Here is a 27,547-nt window from a genome sequence, read left to right on the forward strand (position 1 = left end):
GCTGTGCCGCTTAATCTGTCTTGTTTCTATCTATCTATCTATCTATCTCCTATCTATCTATCTATCTATCTATCTATCTATCTATCTATCTATCTTCTATCTATCTATCTATCTATCTATCTATCTATCTATCTATCTCCTATCTATCTATCTATCTATCTATCTATCTCCTATCTATCTATCTATCTATCTATCTATCTATCTATCTATCTTCTATCTATCTATCTATCTATCTATCTATCTATCTATCTATCTATCTCCTATCTATCTATCTATCTATCTATCTCCTATCTATCTATCTCCTATCTATCTATCTATCTATCTATCCATCTATCTATCCATCTATTCTTCTACATACAGTAGATACATTACAGAGAGAGATAAAACAACAGTGTCTCCTTTCCTCTATACTACTCAGGAGAGGCTGTTGTCTCAGAAGGGAGGGAGAGGACAGAGGAGTGGAGGCAGTGAGGATTTTCTGCAGCTTCAGGGTGTGAGTCAGGATGTGCTGCAGACAAACAGACTAATTCATGTAACAGAAACCATGAGCTTACATTATGGGAGGGGATAGAACAGGGTTAAATCTTTTTTATCCAGAGTTCCCCTTAAAGATATTAGCAAAACCAGCAGAGGAGTAATAATATTCTGGTAGAGAAGGTGCAAGAGATTGAAGTGACTTGGATTGTGGAAGTGGATTTCCGTGTGGTCTTCAGTTGGCGCACACAGTAAGCAGGATGGCGTCCATTACCAGCAATACCCATAAAGGGCAACTCTAAGGACGAGATAGCCTCCAGTGGTCAGGTGCAGTGCAAATGCCAAACAGCAGCCACTAGTGGTGAACTCTGAGAATACAACATAATCCTGACGACAAACCCCATCACCACGCACTCCATCACCATGCACTCCATCACCATGCACTCCATCACCATGCACTCAATCACCATGCACTCCATCACCATGCACTCCATCACTATGCACACCATCACCATGCACTCCATCACCATGCACACCATCACCATGCACTCCATCTCCATGTACTCCATCATCATGCACTCCATCACCATGCACTCCATCACCATGCACACCATCACCATGCACTCCATCATCATGCACTCCATCACCAAACAGCAGCCACTAGTGGTGAACTCTGAGAATACAACATAATCCTGACGACAAACCCCATCACCACGCACTCCATCACCATGCACACCATCACCATGCACTCCATCACCATGCACTCCATCACTATGCACACCATCACCATGCACTCCATCACCATGCACACCATCACCATGCACTCCATCTCCATGTACTCCATCATCATGCACTCCATCACCATGCACTCCATCACCATGCACACCATCACCATGCACTCCATCATCATGCACTCCATCACCATGCACTCCATCATCATGCACACCATCACCACGCACACCATCACCACGCACACCATGACCATGCACACCATCACCACACACTCCATCACCATGCACACCATCACCATGCACACCATCACCATGCACTCCATCACCATGCACTCCATCATGCACTCCATCACCATGCACTCCATCAACATGCACACCATCACCATGCACTCCATCACCATGCACACCATCACCATGCACACCATCACCATGCACTCCATCACCATGCACACCATCACCATGCACTCCATCACCATGCACTCCATCATGCACTCCATCACCATGCACTCCATCAACATGCACACCATCACCATGCACTCCATCACCATGCACACCATCACCATGCACTCCATCACCATGCACTCCATCACCATGCACACCATTACCATGCACACCATCACCATGCACACCATCTCCATGCACTCCATCACCATGCACTCTATCACCATGCACTCCATCACCATGCACACCATCACCATGCACACCATCACCATGCACCGGCTGTGATAGGTTTAGAATATCTGCATGCATTCACATTAGATTTCTATCTAGTTTCTATCTATCTATCTATCTATCTATCTATCTATCTATCTATCTATCTCCTATCTATCTATCTATCTATCTATCTCCTATCTATCTATCTATCTATCTATCTATCTATCTATCTATCTATCTATCGTCACTGGAGTGCTGTAACATGATATTGCTGTGAATAAAACACTACAATTTTTTTCACCTTTACCTGGTGTGCCGTGGACTATCTTCTACTATTCGCATCGGTCCCGATCAGGACTTGGACCGCTGGCACCCATCGCATTCTAGGAGCTGTGCCGCTTAATCTGTCTTGTTTCTATCTATCTATCTATCTCCTATCTATCTATCTTCTATCTATCTATCTATCTCCTATCTATCTATCTATCTATCTATCTATCTATCTATCTCCTATCTATCTATCTTCTATCTATCTATCTATCTCCTATCTATCTATCTATCTATCTCCTATCTATCTATCTATCTATCTATCTCCTATCTATCTATCTCCTATCTATCTCCTATCTATCTATCTATCTATCTATCTATTATCTATCTATCTATCTATCTATCTATCTATCTATCCATCTATTCTTCTACATACAGTAGATACATTACAGAGAGAGATAAAACAACAGTGTCTCCTTTCCTCTATACTACTCAGGAGAGGCTGTTGTCTCAGAAGGGAGGGAGAGGACAGAAGAGTGGAGGCAGTGAGGATTTTCTGCAGCTTCAGGGTGTGAGTCAGGATGTGCTGCAGACAAACAGACTAATTCATGTAACAGAAACCATGAGCTTACATTATGGGAGGGGATAGAACAGGGTTAAATCTTTTTTATCCAGAGTTCCCCTTAAAGATATTAGCAAAACCAGCAGAGGAGTAATAATATTCTGGTAGAGAAGGTGCAAGAGATTGAAGTGACTTGGATTGTGGAAGTGGATTTCCGTGTGGTCTTCAGTTGGCGCACACAGTAAGCAGGATGGCGTCCATTACCAGCAATACCCATAAAGGGCAACTCTAAGGACGAGATAGCCTCCAGTGGTCAGGTGCAGTGCAAATGCCAAACAGCAGCCACTAGTGGTGAACTCTGAGAATACAACATAATCCTGACAACAAACCCCATCACCATGCACACCATCACCATGCACTCCATCACCATGCACTCCATCACCATGCACACCATCACCATGCACTCCATCACCATGCACACCATCACCATGCACTCCATCACCATGCACTCCATCACCATGTACTCCATCATCATGCACACCATCACCACGCACACCATCACCACGCACACCATCACCACGCACACCATGACCATGCACACCATCACCACACACTCCATCATCATGCACTCCATCACCATGCACTCAATCACCATGCACACCATCACCATGCACTCCATCACCATGCACTCAATCACCATGCACACCATCACCATGCACTCCATCACCATGCACACCATCACCATGCACTCCATCACCATGCACTCCATCACCATGCACTCCATCACCATACACTCCATCACCATGCACTCCATCACCATGCACTCCATCACCATGCACTCCATCATGCACTCCATCACCATGCACTCCATCACCATGCACACCATCACCATGCACCGGCTGTGATAGGTTTAGAATATCTGCATGCATTCACATTAGATAGGTTTCAAATTACAGAAAATGTGATTTTTTAATAAAAACTGAGGGATGTATATACTGTAGCTGAGATCTCTGTGTGTCGGAGACATAGAAAACATACAGGATATCTGGCTGTTTTATATAAAGTGCAAAATCTCTTTCTAAAATAAATCTCTCTCCAGTGACAGCAGGGGGGAAGCACTAAGTTCCTGGTGAAGTAAATTGCTATGAATAAAAATAGCAATACAAGAAGAGACAATTCCTTTGCCGCTCTATTTACAAAGTACAGTATTGTGAACTCCGGACCTGAATACAGAATTCAACCACAAATCTCGCAAAGACATGTTCTAGGTTATTATCATATACTTGTTCTAGGCTATTACTATATGCACGTTCTAGGCTATTAACATATACATGTTTTAGGCTATTACCGTATGCACGCTCTAGCCTGTTACCATATGCACTTTCTAGGCAATCACCATATGCATGTTCTAGGCTATTAACATATAGATGTTCTAGGCTGTTACCATATGCACATTCTAGACTGTTACCATATGCACGTTCTAGGCAATTACCATATGCATGTTCTGGGCTATTAACATTTACATGTTCTAGGCTATTACCATATGCACATTCTAGGCAATTACCATATGCATGTTCTAGGCTATATCATATTCATTTTCTAGGCTGTTACCATATGCGGCTGTTACCATATGCACGTTCTAGGCAATTACCATATGCACGTTCTAGGCAGTTACCATATGCACATTCTAGACTGTTACCATATGCACGTTCTAGGCAATTACCATATGCACGTTCTAGGCTGTTACCATATGCACATTCTAGACTGTTACCATATGCACGTTCTAGGCAATTACCATATGCATGTTCTGGGCTATTAACATTTACATGTTCTAGGCTATTACCATATGCACATTCTAGGCAATTACCATATGCATGTTCTAGGCTATATCATATTCATTTTCTAGGCTGTTACCATATGCGGCTGTTACCATATGCACGTTCTAGGCAATTACCATATGCACGTTCTAGGCAGTTACCATATGCACATTCTAGGCTATTACCATATGCACTTTCTAGGCTATTACCATATGCACGTTCTAGGCTATTACCATATGCACGTTCTAGGCTATTACCATATGCAGGTTCTAGACTATATCATATTCATTTTCTAGGCTGTTACCATATGCACATTCTAGGCAATTACCATATGCACTTTCTAGGCTATTACCATATGCAGGTTCTAGGCTATTACCATATGTACGTTCTAGGCTATTACCATATGCAGGTTCTAGGCTATTACCATATGCACTTTCTAGGGTATTACCATATGCACGTTCTAGGCTATTACCATATGCACATTCTAGGCTATTACCATATGCAGGTTCTAGGCTATTACATGTAAATGTTAATAGCCTAGATGGCAGGTTCTAGGCTATTACCATATGCACTTTCTAGGGTATTACCATATGCACGTTCTAGGCTATAACCATATGCACGTTCTAGGCTATTACCATATGCACTTGCTAGGGTATTACCATATGCACGTTCTAGGCTATTAGCATAGGCACGTTCTAGGCTATTACCATATACTATACAAGATAACTTGGCGTTACAACCTGACGCCATCATCTTAGTCCGTGCATTTTTGCCTTCTCTGTCTCAATACTGGAAGGTTCACTGTTAGTTAATACATCTGAGTTTTGTGAAAGTGCCGCCAGCAGCTGTAAAGTTTCTGCATTATTATGTGGGAGATCCTTTCTTCTAGGCCTTTTATGATGAACGTTTCATTGTAACATAACTTGCAATTAAAACACAGCAAAAAAATGATGTCGAGCAATTATTTTTCCTTATGATGTGTCAGGATGAGATGCCGAGTCAGGAAATGAGGACACCTGGCACAGTCTCCACTGCCTCGCTGTGGTTTGAAAGGCTCGGGATGCATTAAACATCAGTTCCAACAATGGAAAAAAAACCTTGTAATTATATGCTTGAAGGTTATCTTTAAACCCCCGGCTTTGTTGTTCTTTGGTCTTAGGGCAGGCGGCCTGCGGAGGATGATAGATTGTATTTATACATGTTAGAGGCTATCTCATATGATACTGGGGCTATGACAACCTCCAAATGGCACTTCAGAATAATTCCCATCCCACAGTCCATGGCCGTGCAGAATGCTCTCTAATATTTGACACCGACCGTTATTCTGCAGATTATTACCCTATTTTCTTTAATAGGCCTCTAGAATAATTGTCAGAATGTGGTTATTATATAAGCACAATGAAAAAAATCGGTCTTCACCACCATCTGCATGGGAAATATGGCGTCCGCCCACAAGGTGCTCAGCGACAGGCAAAAGTTTCAGCTTGCAGAAAAAAAGTCTTCTTCTTTATTATATCCAGATAGATAAAACCAGCACAAAACAGAGGAGCAGGAACAAGGCCTAACACACAGCGAGGTCAAAGGGGTAGGTAGTTCGCTGGGAATTTTTTTTTTACTTCTATTAAAAAATCTCAAGCCTTCCAGTACTTATCAGCTGATGTATGTCCTGCAGGAAGTGGTGTATTCGTCTGGAGAGCAGGAGAGGTTTTTCTATGGGGATCTGCTGCTGCTGTGGACAGTTCCTGACATGGACAGAGGTGGCAGCAGAGAGCACTGTGTCAGACTGGAAAGAATACACCTTTTCTTGCAGGACATACAGCAGCTGATAAATACTGAAATTCTGGAGATTTTGTAATGAAAGTAAATTACAAATTTCTGGCACCAGTTCATTTGAAAGATTTTTTTTCTGTGTCCAGGCATAGAGAAAATGTGGCCGCTTTCTTCCAGAAACAGTGTCTCTCCCGTCCTCAGTTTGGAATGGGTCTTGCAGTTCAGTTGCAGTAAAGTGAATAGAGCTGCATTGTAATACAGGAGACAGGGGCGGCGCTGTTTATACAAGAAAGTAGCTGTGTGTTTTTATAATCCAGGATAAGGGTAGGTTCACACTATGGATCCCAAGCAGAGAATTTCCGACGGATTCCGTAGCTCGTTCACTGCTGCGCACCTTTCCACCGGCTCCACAGACACCATTCTATGGGCAGCCCGATTCCGCTATCCACTGAAAGAATTGACATGTCAATTCTTTGGGCGGAATGCGGAATCTGCCCGTGCATAGAATGGTGTCTGTGGAGCCGGCGGAAAGGTGCGCAGCAGTGAACGGGTACGAGCTACGGAATCCGTCGGAAATTCTCTGCTCGGGTTCCGTAGTGTGAACCTCACCCCTAAAACTGAATTTCTGCAGCTGAGATTTTCCTCTATTCAGCAGAATAGGGAGCCGGTGTAGATTGTGCAGTTTATTGGGAGAGTTTCTGCACCATATCTGCAGTGTGTGAACATACACTTATTAGATAGATTGGGAGCTCCGCTCATACACAATGAGCATTTTCAGGATGCCGGGAAAACTCTATAATAGAATTATTTTTTATTCCTTGAACATTGTGAGACGATAAGAATGAATCTGAATCCGTCCGGTGTCCCCTGTCATCTCTCCGCTCTCCGCTTCCTCCTCACCTCTGGGTGTTTCTACCTTCTGTATAATCTATTGCGCACAGCAGATACAATACAATAGGCGGCGGTCCCCTCTGACCACACTGATGCCGGACCCCGGTCTATATAGTCTCGTCATCCTCCTCTCTGCACAGTAGCTGCCGCTTCCTCTTCCTCCCAATCATTTCATTCTAATTGATGGGATATTATTTATATTATTTATTATTATAAATGTATCAGGCTTTCTGTACTTGACAGCCTGTGGGGTTATTTGTTGTCTTGTGCTTTTTATTGTGATCGGAGAATCTAATTTCACTTTAATGTCATCAGAATGTTTCCTTATTTATGGAGCTGTAACCCGCTGCCGTGTATTGTACATAGGAGAACAATGAAAGCATTGTGACCGAACCAGCGGTGGGAGCTCAGAGATCAGGGTAGTAGCCTGTAACCGGGTGGGGTGGATACAAAAACCAGGAAAACCTGCACCTAACCCCACCCTAGACGGTATACCGCTGAGATATGGAACTTCAGGGAGTAGAGCACTGGGGAGTAGAGCGCTCGGACAGTCTTCTGCTACTCGCGGAATCCCTTTAATAAGGTAGCGCTGAGCAGCGATAGATGGGGTCACAGATTTTGAGTGTGCACACTGGCCCTTTAAGAAGCCAGGACAAAGCTTGTACCCTATGGTGTGACAGGAAGAGGCAGAGTATGACGTATGCAAAGGGAAGGTGATCGGCTGTCATTGCCTGTTGTGAACCATAGCGGGCTGGGGAGGAGAGATCCGTGGTCGTACACGTGATGGAACATTGATACTTATTTAGGCGTTTTAATGTTTTGTGGTAGTTTTTGATTCTGATTATTGTACTGCCATAAGTCGCCGGCTCTGAATCTCTCTTGAAGTTACAGAAATGAATTACTTTATTGCCATCTCCCATACTGCATATAGTATTAGTGTAACAAGAGAGGAGCGCGAGCGCAGCATGAGGGAGTCCCATCATTGGATTACTGGGGGTTGAAGAAGTTGGATGCCGCTTGACGGAGCCCTGAAAAACTCGGATACAGCCGTACGGATGTATCCACCAGGACTCTAGGGCTGCATCCAGCTTCTTTAGCCACTGGACTCCAGCATGCTTGAGTTGCGCTTATCTGTAGTATTAAGTAGAGATGAGGGAAGCGGCTTTGTTACGATTCATATGAAGCAGAAACCCTGATGCCTGGGCGCTCAGTGGAGACGGTGGATCACCTGGAAATAATGGATGCAGCCTATGCTGGTCCTATAGCTATATCTATGTTTTTCAGGTGATCCTCGGGATTCTCCATTGAGAGCCCAGACATCAGGATTCAAAAGCCGAGCGTTCTGCTTCATACGAATCGTAACAAAGCCGCTTCCCTCAGCTCTGGTATTAAAGGGGAACTATCATCAGTATAGAGGAATCCAACCTTCTAATATGTCCCTATTGCTGAGGAGGAAGCTATGTCCCTTATAGTGTGTCCCTTATAGCGTGTCTCTTATAGCGTGTCTCTTATAGTATGTCTCTTATAGTGTGTCTCTTATAGTGCGTCTCTTATAGTGCGTCTCTTATAGTGTGTCTCTTATAGTGTGTCCCTTATAGCGTGTCTCTTATAGCGTGTCTCTTATAGTATGTCTCTTATAGTGTGTCTCTTATAGTATGTGTCTTATAGTATGTCTCTTATAGAGTGTCTCTTATAGTGTGTCTCTTATAGTATGTGTCTTATAGTATGTCTCTTATAGAATGTCTCTTATAGTGTGTCTCTTATAGTGTGTCTCTTATAGTGTGTCTCTTATAGTATGTCTCTTATAGTGTGTCTCTTATAGTGTGTCTCTTATAGTGTGTCTCTTATAGTGTGTCTCTTATAGAATGTCTCTTATAGTATGTCTCCTATAGTGTGTCTCTTATAGTGTGTCCCTTATAGTGTGTCTCTTATAGTGTGTCTTATAGCGTGTCTCTTATAGCATGTCTCTTATAGTATGTCTCTTATAGTGTGTCCCTTATAGTGTGTCCCTTATAGCGTGTCTCTTATAGCGTGTCTCTTATAGTATGTCTCTTATAGTGTGTCTCTTATAGGATGTCTCTTATAGTATGTGTCTTATAGTATGTCTCTTATAGAATGTCTCTTATAGTGTGTCTCTTATAGTGTGTCTCTTATAGTGTGTCTCTTATAGTATGTCTCTTATAGTGTGTCTCTTATAGTATGTGTCTTATAGAATGTCTCTTATAGTGTGTCTCTTATAGTGTGTCTCTTATAGTGTGTCTCTTATAGTGTGTCTCTTATAGTATGTCTCTTATAGTGTGTCTCTTATAGTGTGTCTCTTATAGTGTGTCTCTTATAGTGTGTCCCTTATAGTGTGTCTCTTATAGTATGTCTCTTATAGTGTGTCTCTTATAGTGTGTCTCTTATAGTGTGTCTCTTATAGTGTGTCTCTTATAGTGTGTCTCTTATAGTATGTCTCTTATAGTGTGTCTCTTATAGTATATCTCCTATAGTGTGTCTCTTATAGTATGTCTCTTATAGTGTGTCTCTTATAGTGTGTCTCTTATAGAATGTCTCTGTTCCAGTGCAGTTAGTAGCTTATTCCACGGTCCAGTGAGACTGTTAGGAGCACTGCCCGCCCCCATAGCGCCAAATCCGGGTGGATCAGTGCTATGGGGGCGGGCTGGATCAGTGCTATGGGGGCGGGCTGGATCAGTGCTATGGGGGCGGGCTGGATCAGTGCTATGGGGTGGGAGGATCAGTGCTATGGGGGCGGGCTAGATCAGTGCTATGGGGCGGGCGGATCAGTGCTATGGGGGCGGGCTGGATCAGTGCTATGGGGGCGGGCTGGATCAGTGCTATGGGGCGGGCGGATCAGTGCTATGGGGGCGGGCTGGATCAGTGCTATGGGGCGGGCGGATCAGTGCTATGGGGGCGGGCTGGATCAGTGCTATGGGGGCGGGCTGGATCAGTGCTATGGGGGCGGGCTGGATCAGTGCTATGGGGGCGGGCTGGATCAGTGCTATGGGGGCGGGCTGGATCAGTGCTATGGGGCAGGCGGATCAGTGCTATGGGGGCAGTCTGGATCGGTGCTATGGGGCGGGCGGATCAGTGCTATGGGGGCAGTCTGGATCAGTGCTATGGGGCGGGCGGATCAGTGCTATGGGGGCGGGCTGGATCAGTGCTATGGGGGCGGGCTGGATCAGTGCTATAGGGGCGGGCTGGATCAGTGCTATGGGGCAGGCGGATCAGTGCTATGGGGGCAGTCTGGATCGGTGCTATGGGGCGGGCGGATCAGTGCTATGGGGGCAGTCTGGATCAGTGCTATGGGGCGGGCGGATCAGTGCTATGGGGGCGGGCTGGATCAGTGCTATGGGGGCGGGCTGGATCAGTGCTATGGGGTGGGAGGATCAGTGCTATGGGGGCGGGCTAGATCAGTGCTATGGGGCGGGCGGATCAGTGCTATGGGGGCGGGCTGGATCAGTGCTATGGGGGCGGGCTGGATCAGTGCTATGGGGCGGGCGGATCAGTGCTATGGGGGCGGGCTGGATCAGTGCTATGGGGCGGGCGGATCAGTGCTATGGGGGCGGGCTGGATCAGTGCTATGGGGGCGGGCTGGATCAGTGCTATGGGGGCGGGCTGGATCAGTGCTATGGGGGCGGGCTGGATCAGTGCTATGGGGGCGGGCTGGATCAGTGCTATGGGGCAGGCGGATCAGTGCTATGGGGGCAGTCTGGATCGGTGCTATGGGGCGGGCGGATCAGTGCTATGGGGGCGGGCTGGATCAGTGCTATGGGGGCGGGCTGGATCAGTGCTATAGGGGCGGGCTGGATCAGTGCTATGGGGCAGGCGGATCAGTGCTATGGGGGCAGTCTGGATCGGTGCTATGGGGCGGGCGGATCAGTGCTATGGGGGCAGTCTGGATCAGTGCTATGGGGCGGGCGGATCAGTGCTATGGGGGCGGGCTGGATCAGTGCTATGGGGGCGGGCTGGATCAGTGCTATAGGGGCGGGCTGGATCAGTGCTATGGGGCAGGCGGATCAGTGCTATGGGGGCAGTCTGGATCGGTGCTATGGGGCGGGCGGATCAGTGCTATGGGGGCAGTCTGGATCAGTGCTATGGGGCGGGCGGATCAGTGCTATGGGGGCGGGCTGGATCAGTGCTATGGGGGCGGGCTGGATCAGTGCTATGGGGGCGGGCGGATCAGTGCTATGGGGTGGGGCAGTGCTCCTAACAGTCTCACTGGACCGTGGAGTAAGCTACTAACTGCTCCGGAACCGGCTGATAGTTCCCCTTTAACCATTAATCGATTTGTGTCTAATAAATCCACATTCATTTAGCCGCCATCCCACATTACAACAAACAGTTTAGACTTTCTGTCTCCAGCTCCTGTGCCGACCCCTGTGTCTCCATTGTAACAGATTAGAAACTAAGTATTGCAGTCCTTAAAATTAGATAAAGATTTATCGTCCCCGCTGTATGAAAACAGATATAAAGAAAAATTGTAAATAACAGGTGGTGGACGAACGCTAGGAGTTGTATCCAACACGTATTTATTAAAGTTGTCCCGGGTCAGGGATAAACAGCAAAATAGAGAAAGGGATAAATAGAATATATAAGCCTATTTTACCCTGCCTCAACGCTAGAGAGCCGCTAGGATAGGGCGCCCCCCTTACCCAGCGGAGCGATACCCTACACATATCATCCATGACATTTTGGATACGCAAATTCAATTAACCCATCAACAGCTAATTCACATTACCAGACGCACAGTGCATACTGACCTAGCGGTTAATCTATCAGACTACGACCAACACTAGACAATGGATAGGTGGAACCTATTCCACCACTAGTGTAGGGTATCGCTCCGCTGGGTAAGGGGGGCGCCCTATCCTAGCGGCTCTCTAGCGTTGAGGCAGGGTAAAATAGGCTTATATATTCTATTTATCCCTTTCTCTATTTTGCTGTTTATCCCTGACCCGGGACAATTCACACTGTACATATTTGTTAGCACTTTAATAAATAAGTGTTGGATACAACTCCTAGCGTTGGTCCACCACCTGTTATTTACGGTTTTTCTCCATTGTACCAGATTACTAACTCTCTGCAGTCCCATTCACTCCTCCTTACATCTGGCCCCTAACTTCTTGCTAACATACATTTCAATAGTAATAAAGAACTGAGGATGAAAGGGAGAGCAGGAGCAGATCACAGAGTTATTCATCTATAGCCACAGGGATACATAGGCCTCCACATGAGCTGCAGATAGAAAACTGGTAGGATTCTTAAAGGGGTACTCCGACAAAAATCTTTGTATTTCAAATCAACTGGTGTCAGAAAGTTATATAGACTTGTAATTTACTTCTATTAAAAAATATCAAGTCTTCCAGTACTTATCAGCTGCTGTATGTCCTGCAGGAAGTGGTGTATTCTCTCCAGTCTGACACAGTTCTCTCTGCTGCCACCTCTGTCCATGTCAGGAACTGTCCAGAGCAGGAGAGGTTTTCTATGAGGATTTGCTGCTGCTCTGGACAGTTCCTGACATGGACAGAGGTGGCAGCAGAGAGCACTGTGTCAGACTGGAGAGAATACACCACTTCCTGCAGGACATACAGCAGCTGGAAGACTTGAGATCTTTAAATAGAAATACACCAATTGAGTCCCCCTTTAACTTCGCAAAGTTTCTTTTTAATGTGTTTGAACAATAAACAATGGTGGTTGTGCAGACACTTTTCTGGTGAGTTCTACCGACTCGGTTCTACCGATAAATTCATAAATGTAATAAAACAGGAATTAGATGACCCATGAGAATCATAAAGTTCTTCTGCCTAATAGTAATGTATACTGCGAGTCCGTGGCCGTCAGATTTCTTCCTCCTCTTGTTTGATAGCAGATGTTCCATTCTTCCTTTTATAACGTTGGTTTATTGCCATGTTTAAATACACAGAATACTCCTAATCTAGCGCACAAATATTGACATAGACTATTCCTTTTCTGCATTGATCAGACGAGAAGACAAGCTGCGGATCCCTAATGGTTGGCTGTGTCATTTGGCTCCTGAAATAATACGGCAGCTGTCTCCTGACACGGAGGAGGATAAACTTCCATTCTCCAAGCACTCTGATGTATTTGCACTTGGGTAAGTAGAAATAATGAAATATTATTAGCGGAGTGGGAGAATACATTATAGAAAACACCATCTTTCCGAAGAATGTTACATTACAAACAACGGACATGGAATAAAGTGTGTCATGGATGCCAAGAAAATGGTGCGCTCCGAAAGAAGATGGCTAAGTGACGGATGGGAATGAAAGCCTGATAAATGAAGGTTGACTTCAGGCCTTAAAGGGGTATTCCACTCAAACATAACTTTTGATATGTTGCTGCCCATGGTGAGACTAACAATTCCTTCCATACTTGTTATTATATATTCAGTCTCCTTCCCCCAGTTCTGAGCTGCTGCTTTCTGCTGAAGACACAAAAATCTGTGTGTGAGCCTTTCTCTCTGTCTCCCCCCCCTTCTAAGACAGCTGATGTAAACAAATCCCTGGCAGGCTGTATCTGCAACATTTTGTTTTTTTGTAATGCTGGGAGGGTTAATCACAGTGAGTCAATCAGCAACTTGACTTCAGATTATCCCTCCCAGCATTACAAAGAAGCTACAATGTTGCAGATGAAGCCTGCCAGGGAATTGTTTACATCAGCCCTCTCAGAAGGGAGGGGAGAGGAGGGAGAGACAGAGAGAAAAGCTCACACACAGATTTTTGTGTCTTCAGAAGAAAACAGCAGCTCAGAACTGGGGGAAGGAGACTGAATAGATAATAACAAGTATGGAAGGAATTGTTAGTCTCACTGTGGGCAGCAACATTTTTAAGTGGAATACCCCTTTAAGCAAGACCTATCAAATATTTTATCTAATATAATTATTATATGTATACTCATGGTATATTAATACTGTATTGCTTATCCACAGAACTATTTGGTATGAGTTGCATGCCCGAGAGTGGCCATTCAAAAGCCAACCTGCGGAGGCCATCATATGGCAAGTGGGAACAGGCATGAAGCCAAATCTTAGCCAAATTGGAATGGGAAAGGAAATATCAGTAAGTAAAACGTGAATATAAGACAATGCTTTCCGTCGCCTGTGGTTGTTTTATTTTCTGTCCCTCAGTCTGTAGGTTCCCAGTCACTATTCATAGCGAGATCACGCTCACTTTTTAGGTTGCATGTTCTGGCATGTCTGTACAATATGGATGTAAAAAGGTTAGCTGAGCGAATGGAACGTTCTATGAGATCAGGAAAACAGGCTGAAGAAGCGCCCCACTTGTGCACAGGTTCTATCGAGCATTGCAGATAAGCCCCATTCATTTTAATTAAATGAAAGGGGTACTCTGGCAAATAAAAAATTCTTTCAAATTAACTGGTGTCACAAAATTTTATAAATTAGTAATTCACCTTTGTTTGCAGATCTCCAGTCTTCCAGTACTTATCAGCTGCTGTATGTCCTGCAGGAAGTGGTGTACTCTCTCCAGTCTGACACAGCGCTCTCTGCTGCCACCTCTGTCCATGTCAGGAACTGTCCAGAGCAGGAGAGGTTTTCTATGGGGATATGCTGCTGCTCTGGACAGTTCCTGACATGGACAGAGGTGGCAGCACTGTGTCAGACTGGAAAGAATACTCCACTTCCTGCAGGACATACATCAGCTGATAAGTACTGGAAGACTGGAGATTTTTTAAATAGAAGTAAATTACAAATCTATATCATTTTTTGGTTGAATGAAAGAAAAATTGCCCTTAAGCAATGCCAGATCCATGCCATGGACAAGTGTCCATACTCAGCACCATCTAAATGTGGAACTAATGTTAGTATGAAGGATGCTGTGTGAATGAAGCCTTATCACCGTGTGCAGAATAAGCTTATGGTTTTCTGTGTAAGTATTTCCTACACCGGTCCGAGAGGGATCAGCATACACCCAGACACAGCTTATATAATCAACCAGTATCACTATCTGTCCTATCGGGGATTTCTATTCATCTGATCAATAGATAATAAACAGGTGGAGGAACATCTGCTGGATAAGTGCTGGATACCTCCTGCAGCAATAAAGGCAGAAATAATCTAATTATCTTATATTGATTGCAGTTCCTTCCAGGGTTTGTAGTATTTATTTGCTAGAATAAACTTCGACGTGTAAGTGATGACAGCTTATAATTATAACAGCAGCTGGGAACGGGGCTTCGAGTCATCAGGGCGGTCCCCAGCGGCTTCTCTCTGACGGCCTCGGGTGTAGGAAGAGATCAGGGCTGGTGGGGCGGGAGGAGTGACCGCTTACCATCCGACTGACTCACAGTCCTGCTCCTGGCCGATTTCCACCATAGGTTATAAAGGAGCCGGTCCTTGCTTCAGGCTGGTTTGGGCAGCTTGAACCTGACGACAGGAGAGTACTCCACTCATACATAACTTTTGATATGTAGCTGCCCATGATGAGACTAACAATTCCTTCCATAATTGTTATTATGTATTCAGTCTCCTTCCCCCTGTTCTCAGCTGCTGCTTTCTGCTGAAGACACAAAAATATCTGTGTGAGCTTTTCTCTCTCTTCTCCGCCTCTCCCCCTCCCTTTTGAGACAGCTGATGTAAACAAGTCCGTGGCAGGCTGTATCTGCAACATTGTAGCTTCTTTGTGATGCTGGGAGGGTTAATCACAGTGAGTTCATTAGCAACTTGAACTTAGATTAATCCTCCCAACATTACAAAGGAGCTACAAGGTTGCAGATAAAGGGGGAGGAGACAGAGAAGAAAGCTCACACACAGATTTTTGTGTTTTCAGCAGAAAGCAGCAGCTGAGAACTGGGGGAAGGAGACTGAATAGATAATAACAAGTATGGAAGGAAATGTCAGTATCACTATGGGCAGCAACATATCAAAAGTTATGTTTGAGTGGAATACCCCTTTAATATTCTTACCTGTCTTAAAGGGGGTTTTCTGGATTCTTTACATTGATGATCTTTTCTTAGAATAGACCATTGTTTTTTGCCTGATAACAGTCCACTTATTGCTGTGGCTCCTTCATTGTCTACACAGGAACAGTGATCAGCGCTAATCTGCAGGACCATTACACAAGCACCTCAATATGGCCAAGGCTTTTCCCCCTTAAAGGGGTTATCCAGCGCTACAAAAACTTGGCCACTTTCCCCCCTACTGTTGTCTCCAGTTCAGGTGCGGTTTGCAATTAAGCTGCATTTACTTCAATGGAACTGAGTTTCAAAACCCCACCCAATCTGGAGACAACAGTAGGGGGAAAGTGGCCATGTTTTTCTAGCGCTGGATAACCCCTTTAATTGTTTGAAGATCTTTAGGAAGTCCTTGGGGTCGGACGCCCACCAATGCACCTTCTATAAATGTTGGCCCACAGTTTTTGGCCCCAGGCCTGCCTGCGTACACGGACGTTCCGTCCAGTAGAATGTTCATCCGTTTCCCATAGGCAGCCAGACAGCTGTGGCATCAACTTATGCCCTTGAGAACAAAAAGGTCAGGTGGAAAAGATTCGGCATGCTTGACCCTACTCTTCACCAATATCTATCTATGACAGTCTGGAGCCCGCATATGCCTTATACAGTCAGTCGAACCCATTGTCCATTCTTCATATAAAGTTTGTGTGCACCTTAAAGTGATTGTACCATCAATTTCTTTTCAGTACTTATCAGCACCCGGGCGGTGTGGTACTTTTTTGAAAACACCGCTCGGTTCCCACACTCAGCAGTTTTCTTGGTTTGCACCAGCTCATCTCTATACACTGCCTCACCGGGATCCCCGTGCTGATAAGGTGCTGAAAAAATAAAATGTGTTGTCCTAGTGGAACATTCACTTTAAGGATGGGCCATCAGTATCCTGGAAAACCCCTTTAAGGTTTATGTCAATCAAAAAGATACTTCTGTTCTTTTGTTCTGCTCAGTAATTGTTTTATACCAATCTGTTGTATCTTGGGGCAGATGGATGTGTTCCGTGCTCCGCGGACCCCCGGCTGCTCTTCCTTTACATGACAATAAAATATTTCTCCATGATTCCAGGACATTTTGCTTTTCTGCTGGGCCTATGATCAGGAAGAACGGCCGACGTTCACCAAACTGATGGAGATGCTGGAAAAACTGCCAAAGCGGAACAGACGCCTCTCTCATCCAGGTCACTTTTGGAAGTCAGCGGAGTGAGTGCACCGAATTAGTGGATTATTAGTCTCCATTACTGCTCCCTATTTTTATTAGTTTCCTTCACAAACGTTAATCCGCACAGAATTATTATTACTAGAGATGAGCAAAATTACAGTAAAAATAATGCAAATTAATTGGTTAGCTCGGCGATTTGCTTATCAGCCTTTGATCTCCCTTCCACTCCCCCCAAGTACATGGAAAAGCCGGATCCAGTCCTGGGAAGCTGGAAGAAGACTGGATGCAGCTTTTCCAGGCTCCCGGGATGAGCGGCAGGGAGAGGCAGGGAGATCAATGATACCAAATGACAAATTAAAATAACGTTTCACCCCCGACCCGTTTCACCCCCGACCCGGTAGATAGAACAGCGCTGTACATGGGAACCGGGCCGCGGTCCACCGGCGCCGATCTATCCATGGGTCAAATTGAAGTGAATATACCTGATGGTACATTTGCTTTAATTGAAATATCCAGTGACCCCCTCCTGCATACTGTATCTGGCCATAACCCACCATACTAGTTATAGAATAGACTTTGCTTAGTTTTCCCCTCATGCACCTGCACGGCTTTCTAACATCTTTTTCCTCTTCTAGGCTGTGACGGATATCTGGCGTGGTACATTGGCATCTTAGTTCCCCCTTTTCTACATCTGCCTTCTCCCCGTCCTGACACTACTCTTCTCCTCCTCGAGCTTCGGAAAACCTGACGGTGGAGGAACGTGTAGAGAAGACAGTGAAGACTGTGCCCAGGTGGAGCCTTGCACTCTCACATGAGAACAAGCCATGGGCTGCCCCCTTGTAGCCCACCTGTAGGTGGGATTGCTCAAAAGGGAAACTCTAACCTCCTCAGAGACTGGAGTGCTAGAAGTCTATTAGAAGCGATGTTTTTTTGGCCAGGGCTGTTACCATTCCTGACGGTCATCCTATGCGCTGTATTGATTTGCGAGGGCCAGTTGTGCACATCCCTCTATACTGACCCGGAATATGCACCCCCCCCCCATACGCTAGAAACCGCTGCAGAGCGCTGTCCTATGGCCGCACTACTCTGGCCTTCTCTAGCAGGTAATGTAGATGGGGGAGGAAAAGTCTTGACTTTACCTACAATAAATTGTCTCCCGTTTGTCCTACACGCTCGGCGGAAAGGCAAACGAAACGCCAATTTTATTTTTTTAAGATGTTTTTTTCTTTGATGATAGAACTGATGGGGGAATTGGAAGACCCTCTCCGGTTTTAGAGATCCGACTGATTGATGTGAGATTGTACATTAGTGACTGGGTAGGTTGAGAGCCGTCCTTTATTGGTGTCTAGTTTGTATTCTTTGTTAGGTTACCGGCAGCATGCTGCTTCTCCCATACAGTACAGGGGGCACGTTCACAGAGCAGACACCCTATGCCCAATACAAGAACGCGGTATTGTTTGACAACCCCCTCCCCCCCCTACTCAACTGTAAAAAAATTATAATGAACACTAGTTTTAATGGTCGTCTTGGAACTAGTCAGAGAAAAGCAGATACATTCAGATTGGTCCATATTTATCATTGTGTTTCCTTAGGGTATGTTCACACTAAGGAATAGGGGAGGAATTTGGAGCGGAATCCGCTCTTCATTTTATGCATATTCCGCTTAAAATTCTTCCTGTAAAACATGTACAGAGCAATGTCCCATTGTGTCAATGAGATTTTCGCTCTGTTGTTCCCACACCGGAATTTACGTGTGGAATGTTCCGCCACGGATCCGTTTTCCGCCCAAAGTATTGACATGTCATTGATTCCGCTAGAGAAACCCATAGAAGTCAATGGGGGCATTGAATTTCCTCTTTCCGCTAGCATTCTGCGCCTATTCTGCCAGAGCTGAAGAAGAGGAAATTACAAGCAGAAAACCTTCCTCTTCAATTCCTCGCCTATTCCTCAGTGTTAACGTCCCATTACTGATAATGATTGAGCCATGTTCACACTTTGGATTGTCTTCTGCCGAGATGACATCATTCAAGTGTTTGCTTCTGCATGTGAAAGTTCACAAGGCATCGCTTCCATAGGGCTGCATGATCTGACACTAAAAAACCCTCTAAATTGTTTGTGTATCTCCTTTTATTGGATAAAACATAAGTTGTTGTAACATGGGACTGATCACAATTTATTTATTTTTCCTTTCACATCAACTGGTGTCAGAAAGTTACATAGATTTGTAATTTACTTCTGTTTTAAAAATCTCAAGCTTTCCAGTACCTATCAGTTGCTGTATGTCCTGCAGGAAGTGGCATATTATTTCTAGTCTGACACTGTGCTCTCTGCTGCCATCTCTGTCCATGTCAGGAACTGTCCAGAGCAGCATCAAATCCCCATTGAAAACCTCTCCTTCTCTGGACAGTTCCTGACATGGACAGAGGTGGCAGCAGAGAGCACTGTGTCAGACTGGAGAGATTACACCACTTCCTGCAGGACATACAGCAGCTGATGAGTATTAGAAGACTGGAAACTTTTAAATGGAAGTAAATAAAAAAATCTAAATTTTCTGACACCAGTTGATTTGAAAGAAAGAATAAATTGCCGGAGTACCTCTTTAATGGAACCCTAAAACGCCCTATAACCTAATTTTTTTAATGAACTATGCGCTTAATATGAGTTTCTGCATCTTATGAATTAAAAATAAAAAAGGACCCATAATTCAAAGTAAAGAGAGCCCGATAGTCTTTGGGTCTGTTGTCCCTCGAGATAGTAAGGGAAAGAATAAGTGATGATTAAAGGGGCTGGCTGATACCTGGGCGCACACTGAGACCGTTCTGCAGGGTCGGAAATACAAAAATCAGCTGCTGAAAAATATTCCTAGCCAGAGAAATAGGACACATCCTCCCAGGGATAGAAATGCTAATATTCTTCTATTGTAGTCTGTCACAATTGTTTAAAACAAGCCGTTTATATCTCGCCAGCTGCTATATAAGAGAAGAAAACAACAAAAAGAATAAAGGAAAAGACAAAAGGACATAAAAGTAACAACAAAGCACTTAGCAAAACAGAGAAATATGGAGAACTCGGAAACACAGAAGGTGAAGGTAGAGATGACGATACCTCCCAGCAGTCATTCTATACCACAGGGGGGTCACTACAACTCCCATCATGCCTGGACAGCCGAAGCTAAAGCATGTCCAGGCATGATGGGAGTTGTACTTATTTTTTAAACCTTAACTAAACCATCAGAACAATTGTTTAGCTGTTTTGGTGCAATACTTACCTGTCTGCTCCTTCTCTGTGTCTCTGGTGTCTTCAGCTGCATCCAGCCCACTCAACCAATTGCTGACTGAGACGGCACAGCACCGCGGCCAGTGATTGGCTGAGTGGGCTGTTACTCTCCAGACAAGCAGGACAGCCTGCGCAGCCAATTACTGCCTGCTGCACTATCCCGTCTCAGTCAGTCACTGATTGGCCGAGTGTGCTGTCACTCCAGTCATGAGACTGACAGCTCGTGTTTCCAATCAGTGACTGACTGAGATGGGACAGCCAATCACTGGCTGCTGTGCTCTCCCGTCTCAGTCAGTAATTGGCTGGAGGCGGCTAAGTACATCGGAGACACAGATGAGGACACTTGGGGAGCGCAAACAGGTTTAAGCGCACTTTAAACGCCTTTAAACAGCTGTTCACCAATGGTCTTGGGGGTTGGATCCCTGTTGACCTAATATTGCTGGCCAATCCTGACGATAGACCATGAGTGTTTCAGTGCTGGATAACCACATTTAGGCTAGGTTCACACGATGTATGACAGCGGCCGTTCTGTGACACGGCCATGTCGCAGAACAGCCGCTGTCTGTAAAGTTCAACCTGGCTGGTACTGCAGTGCCGGCCAGATGAACTTAATTTCTTTTGAATTGCAATGCAGGCACATTCGGGTGTGCGTGCAATCAAATTAGCAATTAGACAATGTAAATTCCGGTCGGAACCGCACTTTACATTATCTGCTCTGTCAGCCTTGTGCGGCCACTACTCAATGAGTAGCAGCCGCACAAAACTGACATGTCAGTTTTCTGTGCGGCCGCATGGAATCCCAGTGTGTAGACACTCTGGTTTGGATTCCATAAAAAACAATGCATTGTATTTTTTCAATAAATAGCGCCCATTGTTGAAATGTGCAACAATGGCTGTTTGTAATTAAAAAATATGTCGCATGAACCCGGGTTAAAGCTTTATCTACATAGAACATTGAGCGGCATGTTCATCATTTGTGTGCCAGGGCACTTATCACATAGTGTGCAAAAATCTCCGGACCATGTGCAAAATGCATCATTAGGAGCACCGGCCTTGATAAATCTTGCACAATTTTCGTGCTTTTTTGGGGGCTAAAAAAGTCAAGAACTGCTTCGCAATTTTTTTTGCACAAAACAAAAATTTTTATTTTAGTAGTAGAGTTCAGTAGTAGTTTCTCTGTGACGCACATGAGGTCCGACCACTCGCCACGAGTAAATAGCAGATAAGTAAATATATGTGGACGTGACTTTTGAATAGAGGGATAAATATCAATTTACTGTGAACAATTTGCACCAGAACCAGATGCAACGAGAGGTTCCTGTTTGGTGAATGTGTTGGTGGAGTATATAAGGTTTGCTATAATGTTGGGCTGTTTGCAGTGTTCCTTGGAATCAGTAGGAAATCTCTTATGGGTAGAATACTATGGGGCCCTGATATGACGCCAAATGATGCTTCCTCTTGTGGATACGTGTAGGTTTATTGATACAAGAACATCTCTCATTGACGTTTCATCTAGAACCCTTGGATGTGCTCGAGTACTTAACTAATGAGGCTAATTACAGGCAGAGGCTGCGACTAAGGACTCATTGGTCGTATGGGCGAAAATACTGGAAGGGAAGCGAAATGCAGATGATAGAAGATATATATAGAAGGTTGCCGCTTATGCCTTTCTGAAGGGCTCCTCGTTTCTCAAGTTTTGTTGTCTTTCAACTTTTGTTTTGTTTCTACATATTTGAAGTGACTGTACCACCCGGCCCAGGCTGAAGCACTAGAGGCGGCCGACCCACCCCCAGTGGGAAGAAACCCCAGCCCCTCCATGACCTGACTCCATTAGAATCAATGGAACCCTATCAGAGAGGGGCTGGGGTTTCCTCCCACTAAGGGTGGGTCAGCCGCCTCCAGTGCTTCAGCCTGGGCCTGGTGGTACAGTCACTTTAAAGCAACCACAAAGGGAAAGTGAAAGAGATCCCTAATAATAAAAAACCCTGAAAGAACAGGACTCCGCAGAGTAGGACGAGTAATGTTTGAATTATTCTAATTGTAACCGACATACAATTCAAAATACATGAAGGGCAGCATAAAGCAGTGACAGAAATGCTGAACAGGTCGGTGTATTACTTACATCATTCTGCTCAGCCATTCTCCTAATATGCAGGAGAATAGAATTCTTGCCACACCCCTCCCCCCGCCCTCCAGCTGCTGATTGACAGGTGACTGCCTATATACAGCATGGATGGATAACTGCCAATCAGCAGCTGGTGGGCGGAGTTTTCTGCTTCTCATGAATATCCGGGACTACTGAGCACATGCACATAATGGAGAGGTCTACTTATTGTCCATGTTATTCAGGAGGAGATCTCTGGATCAGCTGCACAGAACAATGTAAGTGATACATCATTCTGTTCAGCTTCTCTGTCTTTATGCTGCCCTGAGATAGGACGCCATAAACCTACTGACAGAGTCTCTTTAATAACAATTACAATTTTTACATTGTGGGAACATAGCCCAAAGATGAGGAGCATCAGGGTGAGAGCGGCGCTCCAAGAGTTTTCCACCCGCGGCACAGAGCGCCGCTCCCACCTAATGCCACCCATCTTTCCAGGAACTAGAGCAACCAGAGTCTGAAGAAGGTCTTTCTTGACTGAAACCTCACAATTGGAATAAATCACCCCATCATCCCAATATTAACCTCATTCTGTGTGCCAGGATACATGGTCCAGGTTCAGGTGTTGGAAGGAAAGTGAGATTCCGAGAGGAAACACATAAACATAAAAAAAAAACCATAAAAACTCTATGCACATGTTTGTACACAGAGATTGTGGATTTATGGAGTTATACCTGGACGATTAGGGACTTCGGGAATCCTACTTTACTGTATTACATGGTCATCTGTTCATGTGTGTAATACTACAGCCGCTATGCTGCTATTCACATAGTGCTGGACCAAACAAGCTGGCAGTGTGCTGGGGGATTCATTAATTACAGCACTACAGATAGAAGAGGTTATTGATGCACTGGGAAGGTGATATGTGAGCAGAAATGATAGAAGCAGCAGCAAAGGAGGGGTCACCATGATGGTAAATGTGTAATACTGGGCCCGGAGCCCTCCCTTACATTATGGGTAATGTGCATCTCTCCTGTAATATGACCCTCAGTAAATGTTTTGCTCTTCATTCTCCCACTTAATTTGCTGGGGTAATTGCCGAGGTTGCACAAATGAGCTGATGACTCGACCACTTCTAACCATCATTTAGTTCACGCAGCTAAAGTAGTCGATATATATATTAAATTAAGCAAAAGAACACAGGAGCCGAGCATGTTGTACTGTATGAAATGAGTGTTTGATGGTGAGCTGGACGGCCTGTGATGACAGCAGGCTGGCCAATCTATAACAAATGGACGTCCCTGTGTAGCCTGCGGCAGAAGGAAATGAGTTGCCCTTTTCATTGCATTTACTTAATGAGCTCAGTGGTGTGCCTGGCCGTTCTTCTGCCTGAGTCAGCGACTGACAAGCCACCTCTCTGAACACCAGTAAGTATAGGGTCGGAGTATAGTAAGGCGCACTTTAAGGCTATGGCGATAGACATTGACTGAGGCTGTAATTCTCATCATTATTAGATGGCCACCCTTACTGCTGTGGAGATATATAGGTTTATAGACATTGTTATATTCTATGGTGGCTCAGTGGTTAAAGTGGTACTCCTCTCAAACACAACTTTTGATATGTTGCGGCCCATGGTCAGACTAACAATTCCTTCCATACTTGTTATTATCTATTCAGTCTCCTTCCCCCAGTTCTCATCAGCTGCTTTCTGTTGAAGACACAAAAATCTGTGTGTGAGCTTTTCTCTCTGTCTCCCCTCCTCCCCCCTCCCTTCAGAGACAGCTAATGTAATCAGCTCCCTGATTGGCTGTATCTGTAACATTGTAGCTTCTTTGTAATGCTGAGAGGGTTATTCTGAGTTAAAGTTGGTTAGGAATACACTGTGATTAACCCTCCCAGCATTAAAAAGAAGCTACAGTGTTGCAGATACAGCCAGTCAGGGACTTGTTTTTATCAGCTGTCTCAGAAGGGAGGGGGGAGAGAATGAGAGAAAAGCTCACACACAGATTTTTGTGTTTTCAGCAGAAAGCAGCAGCTGAGAACTGGGGGAAGGAGACTGAATAGATAATAACAAGTATGGAAGGAATTGTTAGCCTCACCATGGGCAGCAACATATCACAAGTTATGTCTGAGTGGAATACTCCTTTAACATTGCTGCCCTGCAGTTCTGCCTCTTGAGTTCAAATCCTAGCTAGGGTGACATGTGCAAGGATTGTGTGTTTATGTGGATGGTAAATCCTCAGTGACTGAATGTAAGTGTGCTGCTTGGTATAAACACCGGAGATGAGCGCAGCTGGAGTCCTATTGGTCAGAATTTCAATATCAGTAGCTGAAGAAGTTGGAATCAGTCCTAAGGAGTCTGAAAAAACCTGGATACAGCCAAAGGCCACAGGCTGTATCCACCAGGACTTCCTAGGGCTGCATCCAACTTCCTCAGCCACCAATATTTAAATGCTGCACGCTCAAGTTGCACTCATCTCTAATAAACATATATCTATCCTAAGATAAAAATGGGGAGCAACAGTATAAGAACTACTGGTTGTCAGAAAGTGCCAGAGATTTAGAAATTACTCCTATTAAAAAAATTCCAGTCTTCCAGTACTTATTAGCTGCTGTATGTCCTGCAAGAAGTGGTGTATTCTCTCCAGTCTGACACAGTGCTCTCTGCTGCCACCTCTGTCCATGTCAGGAACTGTCCAGAGCAGCAGCAAATCCCCATAGAAAACCTCTCCTGCTCTGGACAGTTCCTGACATGGACAGAGGTGGCAGCAGAGAGCACTGTGTCAGACTGGAGAGAATACACCACTTCTAGCAGGACATACAGCAGGTGATAAGTACTGGAAGACTTGAGATTTATTAATAGAAGTAAATAAAAACTCTCTGGCACTCTTTTTTGTTGGAGTACCTCTTTAAGGGGTATTGTGGCATGTTTAGTCCGCTTGAGCTGAATAATACAATCTCTGAAATCCCCTTCTAATTTGTGCTGGCGGTGTCCGGTCATGGAGCCCGATTCCCATCCATACAGAATCTTCCTGGCTTGTAATCATAGAAAGCTCCATTAATGCACTGCCTCCCTATGTGGAATAAGCCGCCGTTTTTATGCCTTGTGTTACTTTCACTGTTATTTTCACTTGAATTATCTCAGCTGGGCGTCAGTTCAGTAACTTAATTGTCCCTCCAGCTACGCAGCGTTCTCACACAGCGGCGCATTACCCAGCGTGCCGCTTATTGGGGTTTGTTCAAATTAAATAAATCTTTTCGTTCCTCTGCTAAAAACTGTAAATGCCATTTAGAGTGTCTGTAAGATTGGAGGCAGAGAAGGCAGTGGGGGCAGTGGAGGCGGGGGGGGCAGCGGAGGCAGTGGGGGCAGCGGAGGCAGTGGGGGCAGCGAAGGCAGTGGGGGCAGTGGGGGCAGCGGAGGCAGCAAAGGCAGTGGGGGCAGCAGAGGCAGTGGAGGCGGGGGGGGGGCAGCGGAGGCAGCGAAGGCAGTGGAGGCAGTGGGGGCAGCGGAGGCAGCAAAGGCAGTAGGGGCAGCAGAGGCAGTGGAGGCGGGGGGGGGGGGCAGCGAAGGCAGTGGAGGCAGAGGGGGCAGGGGAGGCAGCGGGGGGCAGGGGAGGCAGCGAAGGCAGTGGAGGCAGCAAAGGCAGTGGGGGCAGTGGAGGCAATGGGGGCAGCGGAGGCAGCAAAGGCAGTGGGGGCAGTGGGGGCAGCGGAGGCAGCGCAGGCAGTGGAGGCAGCGGGGGCAGTGGAGGCAGTGGAGGCAGCAAAGGCAGTGGAGGCAGCGAAGGCAGTGGGGGCAGCGGAGGCAGTGGGGGCAGCGGAGGCAGCGAAGGCAGTGGGGGCAGCGGGGGCAGTGGAGGCAGCGAAGGCAGGGGAGGCAGTGGGGGCAACGGGGGCAGTGGGGGCAGCAGAGTCAGGGGAGGCAGCGAACGCAGTGGGGGCAGCGGAGTCAGGGGAGGCAGCGAACGCAGTGGAGGCAGCGGAGGCAGTGGGGGTAGTGGAGGCAGTGGGGGCAGCAGAGTCAGGGGAGGCAGCGAACGCAGCGGAGGCAGTGGAGGCAGTGGGGGCAGCAGAGTCAGGGGAGGCAGCGAACGCAGCGGAGGCAGTGGAGGCAGTGGGGGCAGCAGAGTCAGGGGAGGCAGCGAACGCAGCGGAGGCAGTGGGGGCAGTGGAGGCAGTGGGGGCAGCAGAGTCAGGGGAGGCAGCGAACGCAGCGGAGGCAGTGGGGGCAGCAGAGTCAGGGGAGGCAGCGAACGCAGCGAAGGCAGTGGAGGCAGTGGGGGCAGCAGAGTCAGGGGAGGCAGCGAACGCAGTGGAGGCAGTGGAGGCAGCGGAGGCAGTGGGGGCAGTGGGGGCAGTAAAGGCAAAGGAGGCAGCAGAGGCAGTGGGGCAGCGAAGGCAGCAGAGGCAGTGGGGGCAGCAGAGGCAGCAGAGGCAGTCCTCGTGTGTGCTGGGGGTCAATGTCTTATAATCTCTCTATAAATATTATATCATCTGACTGCCAACAATCCTAGGTCAGTATAAGACCATTTACCAGCCTAACAGCAGATAGATTGCAGCCTTGGGCTATGTTCACTCTAAGTAAAAAAAAAAAAAGCAAGGAAAAGAATTTCAAAATAACGGCCATTGGCATTGTTCACATTAATTAAAAAAAGAAGAAGGCAGCCTTTTTTTTCTCTTAAAAGTCCAGTATTGCATTATTTTAATTGACTTGAAGGAATTGCATGGAAGTCTGAGGAATAACGGACGTTCATTGCACACAGGGAATTAAAAGTTCAGCTATTTAAAAAAAAAAAAAAAAACGGACAGAGAGGAACGTATTAAGGAATCCTAACTTACCTCTCCTGCGCCTGCGGTGAGC

General features: G+C 45.8%; 2 protein-coding genes across 4 annotated transcripts in view; both read left to right on the forward strand.

Moving 5' to 3' along the window:
• The window catches only part of KSR2 (kinase suppressor of ras 2), a 304,420-nt gene extending 284,954 nt beyond the window's left edge, over window positions 1-19,466 (forward strand). The window contains exons 17-21 of one of the 3 annotated variants that reach the window (XR_011362254.1): window positions 13,150-13,281; window positions 14,116-14,245; window positions 17,214-17,347; window positions 17,942-18,409; window positions 18,544-19,466. Coding sequence is in view for 2 of the 3 variants with exons in the window: in XM_069963967.1 (XP_069820068.1) it covers window positions 13,150-13,281; window positions 14,116-14,245; window positions 17,214-17,347; window positions 17,942-17,948 (403 nt within the window). In the remaining variant the exon portion in view is untranslated. Of the gene's footprint in view, window positions 1-13,149; window positions 13,282-14,115; window positions 14,246-17,213; window positions 17,352-17,941 lie in introns of those variants that run through there. The other 2 variants (XM_069963967.1, XM_069963968.1) reach the window with 2 other exon arrangements.
• A 6,884-nt stretch (window positions 19,467-26,350) lies between these two features.
• On the forward strand, window positions 26,351-27,157 carry LOC138786397 (antifreeze protein Maxi-like). The gene has a single exon (XM_069963388.1). It carries the CDS (start codon window positions 26,351-26,353, stop codon window positions 27,155-27,157), a length of 807 nt encoding a protein of 268 aa, XP_069819489.1.
• The last annotated feature ends 390 nt before the right edge of the window (window positions 27,158-27,547 follow it).

The sequence above is a fragment of the Dendropsophus ebraccatus genome, chromosome 3 (genome assembly GCF_027789765.1).
Source record: "Dendropsophus ebraccatus isolate aDenEbr1 chromosome 3, aDenEbr1.pat, whole genome shotgun sequence".
NCBI classification, from domain to species: domain Eukaryota; kingdom Metazoa; phylum Chordata; class Amphibia; order Anura; family Hylidae; genus Dendropsophus; species Dendropsophus ebraccatus.

Coding starts and splice junctions, on each gene's coding strand:
- LOC138786397 (XM_069963388.1), top strand. CDS start 26,351: ATGGGGGCAGCGGAGGCAGCAAAGGCAGTGGGGGCAGTGGGGGCAGCG.